The sequence below is a fragment of the Mycteria americana genome, chromosome Z (assembly GCF_035582795.1).
Source record: "Mycteria americana isolate JAX WOST 10 ecotype Jacksonville Zoo and Gardens chromosome Z, USCA_MyAme_1.0, whole genome shotgun sequence".
Classification (NCBI taxonomy): domain Eukaryota; kingdom Metazoa; phylum Chordata; class Aves; order Ciconiiformes; family Ciconiidae; genus Mycteria; species Mycteria americana.
In genome coordinates this window covers 34,332,378-34,345,150 of record NC_134396.1, presented here as the reverse complement: position 1 = coordinate 34,345,150, position 12,773 = coordinate 34,332,378, and the positions used below count along the sequence as shown (strand labels likewise).

General features: G+C 36.5%; 1 protein-coding gene across 4 annotated transcripts in view; it reads right to left on the bottom strand.

The window, feature by feature from the left end:
- Window positions 1–12,773, bottom strand: part of VPS13A (vacuolar protein sorting 13 homolog A) — a 113,971-nt gene that overhangs the window by 54,551 nt on the left and 46,647 nt on the right. For all 4 annotated transcript variants that reach the window (XR_012778922.1, XM_075526312.1, XM_075526314.1 and 1 more), the window contains exons 30-39: window positions 8,361–8,477; window positions 8,156–8,259; window positions 7,526–7,693; window positions 6,573–6,880; window positions 5,702–5,849; window positions 4,721–4,871; window positions 3,694–3,818; window positions 2,639–2,808; window positions 1,777–1,997; window positions 318–550 (exon numbers count right to left, since the gene is read on the bottom strand). Coding sequence is in view for 3 of the 4 variants with exons in the window: in XM_075526312.1 (XP_075382427.1) it covers window positions 318–550; window positions 1,777–1,997; window positions 2,639–2,808; window positions 3,694–3,818; window positions 4,721–4,871; window positions 5,702–5,849; window positions 6,573–6,880; window positions 7,526–7,693; window positions 8,156–8,259; window positions 8,361–8,477 (1,745 nt within the window). In the remaining variant the exon portion in view is untranslated. The remainder of the gene's footprint in view (window positions 1–317; window positions 551–1,776; window positions 1,998–2,638; window positions 2,809–3,693; window positions 3,819–4,720; window positions 4,872–5,701; window positions 5,850–6,572; window positions 6,881–7,525; window positions 7,694–8,155; window positions 8,260–8,360; window positions 8,478–12,773) is intronic.

The following is a 12,773-nucleotide window of genomic DNA, read 5'->3' as shown; positions in this document are numbered from 1 at the left end:
CATTTGAAATAGTGTATACTAATAAAATTCTATTTATTTAGCCTACACAGGATATAAGAGATTATTAACATTTTATTTCTCTGGGCTCTTAATTTTAGCTTGTCGTACAAAGCAAACCTCAAAGCCACAGATCAAGATGATGCTTTTGGCATATCAGACAAAACAGAATAAAAATCAACAAAATAAGTTAGCTGCAAAGTTTACCGATATATCTGTGATATACATTCTAATGATGAAAGCTTCAGAAATAACTTGCATTCTAGTAGTAGAAGTTACACAGCACCTTTTAAATAAAAACTGGATGTTTGCAAACTCACCGTAGTAACATTCCCTTTCCTTTTTTCTGGAAGAAATGGGCATGCTTTCATTTGTATCTCTTTAACAGCAGCTGTCATGCTGTACCTTTCAGGGCTATTTTTAATGAAGACCTCACACTGTGTTGTAACCACCAATGCAGGAGCATCACTTCTTGTTAAATCAGCCACAAACACAATCTCTGGATTTTTAACAACAATGTTCATTTCCATTGTAGATAGAGGCTGCACAGGTGCTTCAAAAATATGAATTAAATTAGATTAATTGTTCAAAGATTAAATTGTCATTATTTACATCTCTCTCATAACTTATAGAGACATTTTAAAGATTTAGTGATAAGGTCTAGCATAACTGGTGTCAGAAAACCTGTAGATCGCTGCAACTGAATTCTTTCTAGGCTCTTCACTGGAGATACAAAACCATTAAAAGCTCTAATTACTTTCAGATGCAACAAAAGATTCCACAAAGCTTCTTCGTCAAAATGGAAAGGGTAACAGTATCACCACTGTTATTACCTCTGACACTAGCAAATGTATCAGCTTCACTAAATATCTACATCAGCCAGCTATGATAGGGTCTTATGAAAACGCTGGACATATTTTCTGCTCTCTGGAGAAGCAAAACACACATTTTTTTAGGAGAGTAATGCAGCCTTTACTAGTGCTTGATGTAACCATTTGCAGTACCAATACACTCTACGTAAGACTTCCTAATTTGTTTCGATTTTGTTCATCTACTAAATAATCACAGCAGGCCTAGCTGAGGTGGACACAACTAAGATATTTAGGAGACAGGAAAACAAAAACACAAAAAAAGGGACTTGCTTTCCAGACCTGATGTGAAGAACTACCTGAGGCGTGGAAGCATAAATTGCCCATTTCCTGCTCTGATGCTCTAATGGACTAATTTCTGATGTCAGGTATAGGGTCCTGCACTACAAAGAACAAATTGGGCACTCAAGCTAAAAGCCTGTTTCCTGATGTACGGAGAAATGCACGTCAGTGGACAAGTGAAATGACAACATTTCTAGGCAGCAATATCTGGCAGGCTGAATTCATATTTAAGCATAATACAGTATGCTCCACCGTTCTCAGGAAGTATGAAAATTATGATGGTGGTAATCATCATTATAAGCTTTGTTGAGACTGCAAAGATAGCCAAACAAACCTAGAGAGTGCTAGCTGTACTTGTCCCTTCCCCTTTCTATTTTATTTTAGACATACATTTCTAGGTATTTCCTTTGTCTGGTAAGACAAAGCTTCATTTGGAAATAGAGACCGAGGTACATGAACCAATTTCCATGATGCAAAGAAAGAAACATCAATGCTTATAAGAAGCTGTTCTATACATACAAACACAGGAAACAGCATAAAAGGAGTATCATAATTTTTAAAATAGTATTACAATACCAAAATTAAATGGATATTTAAATACAAATTTTTAAATATTTCCAGTATATACCTTGCTCCTTTAAAGGTAGTGACTGTTTCAGACTTCTCTGTGCAGCAGCACTTTCTGCATTAGCCTTTAGGAATATATCTGCTACAGTAAGTAGAAACTCCATGCTTGCACAAAGGTATATCTCTTGGACAATCACATCAAGAACAGTGCCATCTCTCCCCTGCTTATAGCTGATATCCACCATAACTTTTTTTTCAAATCCATGTTTCATTTCCACCATCCTGAAAGACCATTAAGGCAGCACTTAATGAGACAATAAAAAACCAGCCACAAATACTGAAAAAAATCAAGATTGTCACTCCAGCTGCAATACATTAACAAGACTGAATTTAAAAAGTAACACCAAAAATTTTAAAACATGAACAATAAAAACATTAACAAATTCTACAAAACTTCAAAACTAACTGGACTCCCATGTATTGGCAAATAAAGGTGTTCATAATTTTAACAAGTCAAACTGTCACAATTCCTTGTTTACATATCAAAAGTAGTATACTTCACTGAAGTTTGTTACTCTTCATGAAAAAAAAAAATCTTAGTCTTACTTAGCCAGCAGTTTATTAAAGCTGAAAGTGAAATTTGTTTCTATATGCATTTATTAATTTCATATTCAAAGTTTGTTTTATTTCATATTTAAAGTTTGTTTTATTTCATATTTAAAGTTTGTTTCTAGCATTTATATCGGTCTCTCATAAACAACATGTGGAACGAAAGGCAAGTAAGACACATAATTCTACAGTAACATGTACTTTAAGAACCACCTACAGCAAAACAATTGCAGTTTTAACAGAATAGTAAAATAGAAAAATTTGGAACTCTTTGTCAAACTCCAATAAACAGCAATTTATGTCAAAATACAGACCTTGGTGTAGCCTTCTGGATTGACTGTCTTTTATCATCTAAAGTACAGTTTGCCAGCTTGACTGAAGCATTCATTGAACCATCTGATAACATTTTGACAGCAGCTGACATCAAAACTAACTTAAACTCTGCAAGCTTCAAAAGGTCATCTCTCTGATCCAAATTTGTAACCTGTTTAAATCAAATGAAAATATGCCTGTAGTTTTCCTTACAGGTAGTGGAAATAATACATAGGTATGATATACAGCTTTATTCTAACTGGTAAGATTTCTAATAATAATATATTAAATAAACTCACTGGTAATTCGAAAGACAACAAAAATCAATAACATACAGAGAAAACTGAAAAAAGCAAAGCTTTACCCTTCTACCAGCTTGCTAAAGCAAGCTTACATTAGTGAGAGGGAGGCAATGTTTAAAGGAAAGTAGAATTGTCATATGCCATTTTGGTTTGTTTGCTGTTTGAAAATACATAGTATACGCAAAGACACCAAATAAGAAATTAAGTATTGTCTCTTATGACTATGTAGTGTTTAGCCAGATATGGGAAAATTGTTCAAAATCTAAAATAAAAGACTATAAGGTTACAATAAAATATTACCAAACTTTTAGTCAGACACTTGCTGACAAGTTTTGTAAATTTAAAACAAGAAGAATAAATTCATACTGTAATACAAATTCAAAATCTCTCTCCACGATTTTATTTATATATGTGTGTGTGTCCACACATACATGTGTGTAACTAAAGAATAGGTTGTATCTCTCTGCTTTTTTATTTCCCAAACTGTACTTTAAACTAAGATAAGTTTTCAGTAAAGTTTTAGTCAGTTCACAGATGATGCCACATATTATGTGCTACCACTGGTTATTCTCTTTCCTGTAATATCTGCCATGTGATTTAGTTAAAATAGCTGTTTATCATTTTCATCATGTTTGTTACTATTGCTAGAAATCACTTGCTCTGCTCGTAAATTAAATTATTCCTGTTCAGAATTTCCAGGACTCTAGGCAACCTTAAAGCTGTTTCTTTCTCTTTGTAAACAAAATTATATTTACCTGTTTTGAATTTGGACTATACAATACTAAAGTCAGAGAGTCGAATCTGAAGTCCAGCTTTAGTGTTGTTTTTATTTTCATAGGTGAATGCAATTCCACCACAGCCGATGTCACAACAGTTACACCTTCCAGAAATGAGAAAAAGACTTAATATTTAAAAAAAATATATGACTGAAAATAAGGGGGGGGGGGGGGGGGGGGGGGGGAGGACGGACAAACCAAAACCAATAACCTCACTAATGACTATAAAGACAACTTCCCTTTTCTTCCACATGTAAATCCATCCACACTTAGGATATGCTTACCGTGCTCTCTGTAATTACTTTAAGCAAAATCACACAATGTTTGAGAAAATAAAATACTCCACTTACATATTCTACATGCAATTTTTACCATCTTTAAGACATAAATGTACAACTTCCCTTAACGTTATATGGTACTGTGTGCAAGAATGTTACAAAGAATACAAGTTTACTTTCATCCTCATTTGTTCCTCTTGCCACGTTTTTGCTATTTTTCACATTTAATAGAAGAGTTCAACAAAAGGTTCTTTTCTTAACCTTACTTGCTTTTTTTTTCTTTTAGTGTGTACTGAACAGTTTATGGGCAATGATGCCTACTGAATAGGGACAACTTTTAGGGATGCCATCATCATGACAAGATGAACAGATCTAAAACTGAACAGCAACAGAACCAGCATACACAGGAAAGAGTAACATAGCAACTTTCCAAAATTGGGATTTTTACCAAATCCAGCTGACAGACTTCCGGGTGCTCATCACATTATTGCCAGTAGAATAAGACCTTACATTAAAACACATCATGCTACAAAACTCACTATAGTGGCCCAGTTGCTCCTAGTCATTATTGCTGGGTACAGCTCAAATCACAATGTCAAGATAATAGAGGCATAATGTTAAAAACAACTGAATCTGGCATCCTTTCATAAAGGCAATTTCCACAGAAATAACAAATTGACAGTAATACCTAAAAATGCTAGACCACACGTAATTTTAGAAAACATTACCTGCAGAGTGCTGTGAAGTACTATGCATATCACTAGAATGGCTAGTCGTATCTTTTGGTTCTGGTAAAGATGTTGATGCACCAGAGCTTCCTCCTATATTTTCATTTAGTGTCCTCAATATTGTGGTAATATCTTCCTGACTGAGAATTAGCTTAAAAAACAGATTGTTATTAAACTCAGAACAACTCAGTTCATGAAACTTTTGGTAACTAAAATCCAAGTTTACAAATAAACAGATAAACCAAATTAATCTCATCTGAGTCTCTGTTTAGGAGACTAAAGAACCAAGTGAAATGTTTTTCTCAAGTCCACACAACCCCTTACAATAACTTCTAGAAATCAGAAGTCATTCACACATTATTTAGTTTTTGTCCACAAATTTTCTTTACAAAGCTACAATTTAGAAATTGAATGTCAGAAGTCGTATACATATAGTTTGACACATAGTCGTCCAAAATTGTTATCCGCATTTAGTCACAAGGTACTTTACAGTAACTGTTACTAGTTCTATTTCAAAATTTGGCAAATTGGTTTTCCTCATACAACGGACAAGCTTTATAATTTTTGATGTTAAATTTAAATGAGCACGTGCACTAACTCATACTCATGCTTGTCACGGGTATGAATTCAGCAGGTGATCGCGCTGCTAATGAACAGACCAATAAGCCCCACCTTTTTCCAATCCTTCTTTGAAAGACACTGACAGGTAGAAGAAGGATATAACAGCATACCCATTTCTAACTAGCAACAGTAATATATAGTACAAATTCTGCCTGCAGTATCACAGATGAAATACAGAGCTTAGATTAGAACAGAAAGCTATTCACTTCTTTTTTCCCTATGAAACAACAAAATCCACTCTACCTATATGTCTTGAAATCAAACAATACCCTAACTAAGGAACTTGGACTTCTCTGGGCAGAAGAATTAATCCATTTTCCATGGATATTTTAACAGCTGCTTTCAGAAATGAGTGCTTACATTCATAGGCTTGAGGCGGCCAGATATTTCAATATCAGGAACTTCATTATACCATGCAGCAGCTAAATTCCGTTCAACAGCTACTTCCAGATTGAGTGGCTGCAGCAACTGTATTTCAGTTTGCAATGAACCCTGCTCATAGCATGATCTGTGAACAGAAACAAAATACTCCCAGCTTAACATATTTCACTTACACATTCTAAGAAACACATTTCTGTCTTTTCCTCATCTTTTTGAATAGTACTGTAAAACAATCTTCATACTACTCCTAGTATCTCTAGTTAAAGCCTCACTCCACCAACTTGACATCTTTTCTTGGCAGGGAGAGGACACATCAGGCACATACCAGGCACTGCAACATACTAACCTCTTGCAAGTTAGGACCTCTTATCTGCTCTCCACTGCAGCGCAATTCCTTCTTTCTTCAGTACTCTTCACCTGTGTTTGAAAATCCCCTTCCCTCTCCCCCTCCCAATCCCCTGCACCAAGGCCCATTTTCAAACACTACTTTACGGCTACCTGACTTGATATCTTTCGTCCTATGTATAGCTTGAAAACACCATAAAAATACCCATTTGTAAACGGGTATAACATGTCCCAAAGTAGTGAATGATATACAAGTCTACACAATATTCCCTAAACAAACATTTGCTTCCATTAAAAGATGTATAGATTGCTATTTCTCCTAAACCATACATTTTAATTGCTTTTACAAAATCTTTATTAATTTGCCATTCTATTTCAAGATAATAGTGTATCCATCAACCACCAACCGTTAACTAATTATTTTGATAACAACTTCTGAAAGCTCTCCAACTGAAGTATCCCAAAAGGATTACATGAATTTAAAAAAATCTTGACATTACATTACCTGTATAACTTTAGTTCACTCAATTTCACCGTCATAGAGTCAACAACAGGCGGGAGATTATACCGTGTTTTTGTTTTAGCGATAAAGAATTGGTTCTTCACCGTGATTAAACCAAGATCAGCCACCAGGACATTCTCAGACATTGCTGACTGTGGAACTATAACAACAGGTGCTTTAATATTGATATCTAGTGCCAAACGGGAACTACGCTCTGCTAGCTCTTTTACACCTGTAGCTGCTTTCTCTGCTGCTTGAACAGTTGCCTCAGTAAGAGCTTCCTTGGCAGCTTGAAAGTTATTTATAAAAGCCTAGGAAAAGAATACAGATCTCAGGAATTTTATTAAGAATTATACTACTTCAAAAGCACTAAGAATCATAGTTCTTTAAACAGCAAACCATCTTAAGATACTATTTTTGCTATGCATTTTTTCTGAATTCTTTAATAGGATAATCTCCCCCCCGCAACATGATAAAGTATGCCTATATATAAAAATAAATTTCCATACTAAATATTTGGCACATCAGATGGTAACAGCAATGATCTTGTAACATGACTTGTATGAATTATATTTTGTTTACTCATATGGAGTGTAACAGATAGATTTACTTAGCAGAATTTATGGAAAAGGCATAAATTTTCATGGTTTATTACTTATATTTCAGTGTTAGAAACAACGAACAGTGTGTATACCTAAAAGCTGCCACAAGTCATTTAAAGAAAAAAATTACTAACAATAATAGCAAATATTGTTGCTTAGCCACCCACTCCACAATAACAATCATATGGAGAAGAAAAGTAAATAGCCCAGCCACCAATCCCAGTGAAGTTTTTATAATAGTATGTAAGAGTTCTTACACAAACAGGCACCACCCCATATGGAATGCTTTATCTTTTCTAGCTCTGACAATGTTATGTGGATGCTAAGGAATGGTATCTGGAAAATTTAACTTACCAAAATAGATGAAACAAACTTGTTGACAAAAACTACTTGAATACACCCAACAGTTAGGTAAATACGATTGTCAACAACATCCATATTTGTATATGCAATGCCATCTGTAGCATTCACATATGATATCATTCTAAAGTTGAAGACTTCTTTTCCTGTGATGTAAAGAGCCTTAGGAAGAAAAAGAAAAAAAAAAAAAAGAGTATCTCTACTGTTAAAACTTATGCTGGAGAAACCGAATTCCAAAATAAAATGTAGTACCTCACACTTCTAAGACATTTTTGCTTCAACTATCTCAATAAGTGAAAAAAAAAAATCCTTGAAATAGCTGAAAATATTCAGTTGGAATCTCAGCTTGAATAACTCTGTCCATTAAAGTCAACAAAATAAGGAGGGTAATGAGCAGCTAGGCATCACAGTTGCACAAAATCATTGTCAGCCTAACAATCACCAGTTGTAGGGGTGAAATCAGTCTGCCTATAGAGAATAACGCTCCCAGCAAATACATAAAACATTACTAAAAAAAAAAAAAAAAGAAAAGAAAAATCACAGTTAAAGATTAGAGTCCACAAAGGAAGTTCAATTTAGCATCTATATTCCATGCAGAAATCACTGGTACATGCAAATGCATACCTTTTTATACAATGCTGTCTCATCAGAATCCACAATAATGATGTTCTTTAATTTTGCATTCACTTCTGTTGCTGCTTTCTTCATGATCACTTGGCTATCCAGACCTTAAAAAAGAGAGAGAGAGAGAGAGAGAGAGACATATAAAATATAGAGACTATTCTGTTTACAAAGTTTTGTGTTTTTGTAATTAAAGTTTTGTTCCTACCTTCAATGTGAATTTCAGCTATTCTATGTTTTTTCTCTCTAATAAAGATACGTAAACATGATAAATCTGCACAGATATTGAGGTCGATGACATCTTCATACTTCGATTTTTTTGATGCTGTGGGAAATACAAAATAATAAAAATTACAGTTCTTCAAGGAGGAGATGTAATATTTTAGTATCCCTTCCCCAAAGCCTAGTTTGTATCAAGCCTGCAGCAATGGCGAAATGCACTGCACTCATCCTAGCAAGTACAACAGAAAGGAATTGTATATACAGGACTGTATACACAGGAGTCCTCATGTACTTCACAAACTGTGGTAATCAACATCAGTATTTTATTAACTGCAAGAAATACATTTAATATACATCTACACAGCACAATGCAAAATTAGAGACAGGTTATTCAGGACTAAGCAGTTTACCTCAAACAGTGGTAATATGATAACTACATTAATAGACTACTCCATCTGGTCTGTTGATTAGCCATCTGCAACCAGTGGTCTTGTTTACATAAGGCAGATGACTTTTTATTAAATCTCCACAACCTATATTTTCTAAACTTAAATTTTAAGCGTGCAAATACCATTAATATAACTAGACACTGAAGAGAAGGAACAGTGGGCATCCTTCAAAGTGAGTATGTGCAACCTTAAGACCTACAAAAGATACAAGTACAAATATAGTGCTTTTCAGAACAGAGGTGTCCAAATATTTACTCCATTCTTGGTTTTCCCAAAACTGAGTAAGAGTAAAAATATTTGATTTCATGTTATCAGAAATAATCTCTGTTCATTTTGAGTAGACATGACTGATGCCACACAACACTATCTGCAGGTTCAGTGCTAAATACATAAGTCAACAGATAAGGGACTCAACCAATAACTTAGTCCATTTTTTCTGAAAGTCAAATCTGAAGTAATGTGATATGCTACTTCAAATGACAAAGGGAAATATCATATCTTGTATTCAGGGACTTTGAGTCCTAAGTGGTAAATTCTTATAGGTAATCTATATACAAAGCTAAAAGCAGTAAAATTAAAAGTAATAAACATTCAACCCATTTTTCCCACAGCCTAGCTTTTCAGATGAAATATTACCTTTAAGTATTGTGTGTGAGTATGTTAAGGCTTTCTCAACCCTCACAATCAAGCTATGGTTCCATAAATACATCAGCTTCAGTCACCTGATTTTATCGTATGTTGCTAACAGAAGACAAATCACGGCAAATTAACCAATAACCACCCTCAGTCAAAGTTTAGTTTGCACAGTTGTACAGGAGTGGGGGGCAAGGAGGGAGGAGAATCATGGAATTATAGAATGGTTTGGGTTGGAAGGGACCTTAAAGATCACCTAGTTCCAACCCCTCTGCCATGGGCAGGGGCACCCTCCACTAGACCAGGTTGATCAAAGCCCCATCCAACCTGGCCTTCGACACTTCCAGGGATGGGGCATCCACAACTTCTCTGGGCAACCTCTTCCACTGCCTCACCACCCTCATAGTGAAGAATTTCTTCCTTATATCTAATTTAAATCTACTCTCTTTCAGTTTAAAGCCATTACCCCTTGTCCTATCACGACATGCCCTTGTAAAAAGTCCCTCTCTAGCTTTCTTGTAGGCCCCCTTCAGGTACTGCAAGGCTGCTATAAGGTCTCCCCAGACCTTCTCTTCTCCAGGCTGAACAACCCCAACTTTCTCAGCTTGTCCTCATAGGAGAAGTGCTCAAGCCTCCTGATCATTTCCGTGGCCCTCCTCTAGACTTGCTCCTACAGGTCGATGTCCTTCTTGTGTTGGGGGCCCCAGGGCTGGACGCAATACTCCAGGTGGGGTCTCACCAGAGCGCAGTAGAGGGGCAGAATCACCTCCCTCAACCCGCTGATAATGCTTCTTTTGATGCAGCCCAGGATATGGTTGGCTTTCTGGGCTGCAAGCGCACATTGCCAGGCCATGTTGAGCTTCTCATCAACCAACACCCACAAGTCGTTCTTCTCAGGGCTGCTCTCACGTATTTGTGCTTGGGATTGCCCCGACCCATGTGCAGGACCTTGCACTTGGCTTTGTTGGACTTCATGCTGTTTGCATGGGCCCACCTCTCAAGTCTGTCAAGGTCCCTCTGGATGGCATCCCTCCCCCTCAGCATGTCAACTGCACCACACAGCTTGGTGTCGTGGCAAAATTCCTGAGCGTGCACTCAATCCCACTATCGATGTCACCAAAGATGTTAAACAGCACCGGTCCCAATACCGATCCCTGAGGAACACAACTCATCACTGCCCTCTGCACAGACATCGAGCCACTGACCACAAGTCTGAGTGCAACCATCCAGCCAACTCCTTATCCACCGAGTGGTCCATTCGTCAAATCCATGTCTCTCCAATTTAGAGACAAGGATGTTGTGCAGGACAGTGTCAAACGCTTTGCACAAGTCCAGGCAGATGACATCAGTTGCTCTTCTCTTATCCACCAACACTCTAACCCCGTCGCAGAAGGCCACCAAATTTGTCAGGCACGATTTGCCCTTAGTAAAGGCGTGTTGGCTGTCATCAATCACCTCCTTGTTTTCCATGTGCCTTAGCATAGTTTCCAGGAGGTCCTGCTCCATGACCACCTATAAAAGCTTTTCAGCTGTGTAAAGTCTTAATTGTTGCATGTTTATACATACAAAACTAATTTAATCCTTTGCCTCCAAGAATTCTGTAAGATACTAAACACTTCAGTGTTTGCCTGCATAGCAAAATGGTTCAAAGCTAGAGAAGTGCTGAATCTTCCACCCACAGCTCTCAGTAAGCCACAGAACAGAACCCTTTAAGTTCACAGACTATCATAAGTATACAAATGGTATTTCATCTAGCGTCCAAGCATGTCCCTGTATAATTGAAATCAAACAACCACCATGAAAGAGAACAATCTCACACACAGAAAAAATAAAATTTAAAAAATAGTTAAATGGAAGAATTTTTTTTTCACAGAGCAATTACTCCACCTTTCACTTCTCAGTTCCATTATGCAATGAAGACCTACAAAACACCTTTAAAGAACAAGCTGAGGAACTAAACTTCTTAATAATCTCATGGAATAATAAAAAAAAAATATCATCAGCTGAAAGACAATGGCTGTGTGACATATTAATACTCTTCCCACATCTCATCCCAACTGATCTCTCATCATTCCTAAGGCAAATATTCTCTTTCATCTTCCTGCATCTCTGCTCCCCGCAAAAAGAGAGGCTACAAACCTTATTTTCTCTCTAGAGCCTCAGGCTCTAGACATGATAATTACCTTTCCTTTCACAACGCTTAAAAAATTAATATAACTGATTTCATTCACATATGGGAAACAAATACTCAAACCCCAAGGAGAGCTGTGCACCCAAAAGCTTGAAACTCTTTTTTCCTGATACAGGTACCATTTCTGTCTCAAGTTCTTTTTCAAAAAACACAGTCAGGATACTAGCTCACCCACCTCCCATAATAAAATCATCAACCCTCAGCAACACTGTGAATTAATCACTGAATATGAGTATACACTAGACTTACAAACATATTTCTATTTTGTCAAACACAAATATGTTTGTAAAGGCAGCCCAAATTAACATTCTCAAAAAAATCTCACCAAATGTTGCAAATGTGATACTTGGGCTTTAAAAGATATCAAACTAGTACTGAAGTTTAACTCGAAGTGCTTGTAAGAACTAACATCAGCGAATGCAGGCAGCCTCAGAAAGATCTCATCAGTCATATGGTGGTCAGTCATATGATGGAACTACTGAAATCAGTAATGCAGAGAAGTATTAAAATACTTCAACTAGAATCATCTTGAGAATTATCCTCTACCATAGGTTTTTGTGTGTGTGCTTTCTTTTTCAGTTTAATAACTAGCTGGACCCTCAGTGTTTTATGACTAACAGCAAGCAATGATTGCAAAGATCTGAGAAGTCCTTCTCAGAGCAGAAATGAATGTCATGGGCATAATGTTGAGCATTTAACAGAAGCATTCATTTCAAAGTAGCTCCCAGCCACAAGATAAAAAAATGGAGGTGATCTGTTTGTTTGCTCTTGCACAACATTATCAACAAATCAGACCTGCAGAATTCTTGGTCAGAGAATGATAAAACTGCATAGTAACCAAGTTATCACAAGAGTTTGATGTTCCTCAAATACAAGGTAATAAAATAACTGTAAGGCAATCACAAGTCCCAATTCATCCCAGGAAAAAAAAAAAGGGGGGGGGGGGGAGGGGGAGACAGCGTGGGGGGGACACACCAACAAAAAAAGATAATTTATGGGGGTTTTTTTTGCATGTACTCTTGACCAGTATGTCAGAAAACTGCACATTGAAAAAGATGAGATTAACGTCACTAGAGCAGAATAATTCTTTCAGATCAATATTGTTGGATAACGGACTGGCTTGCAC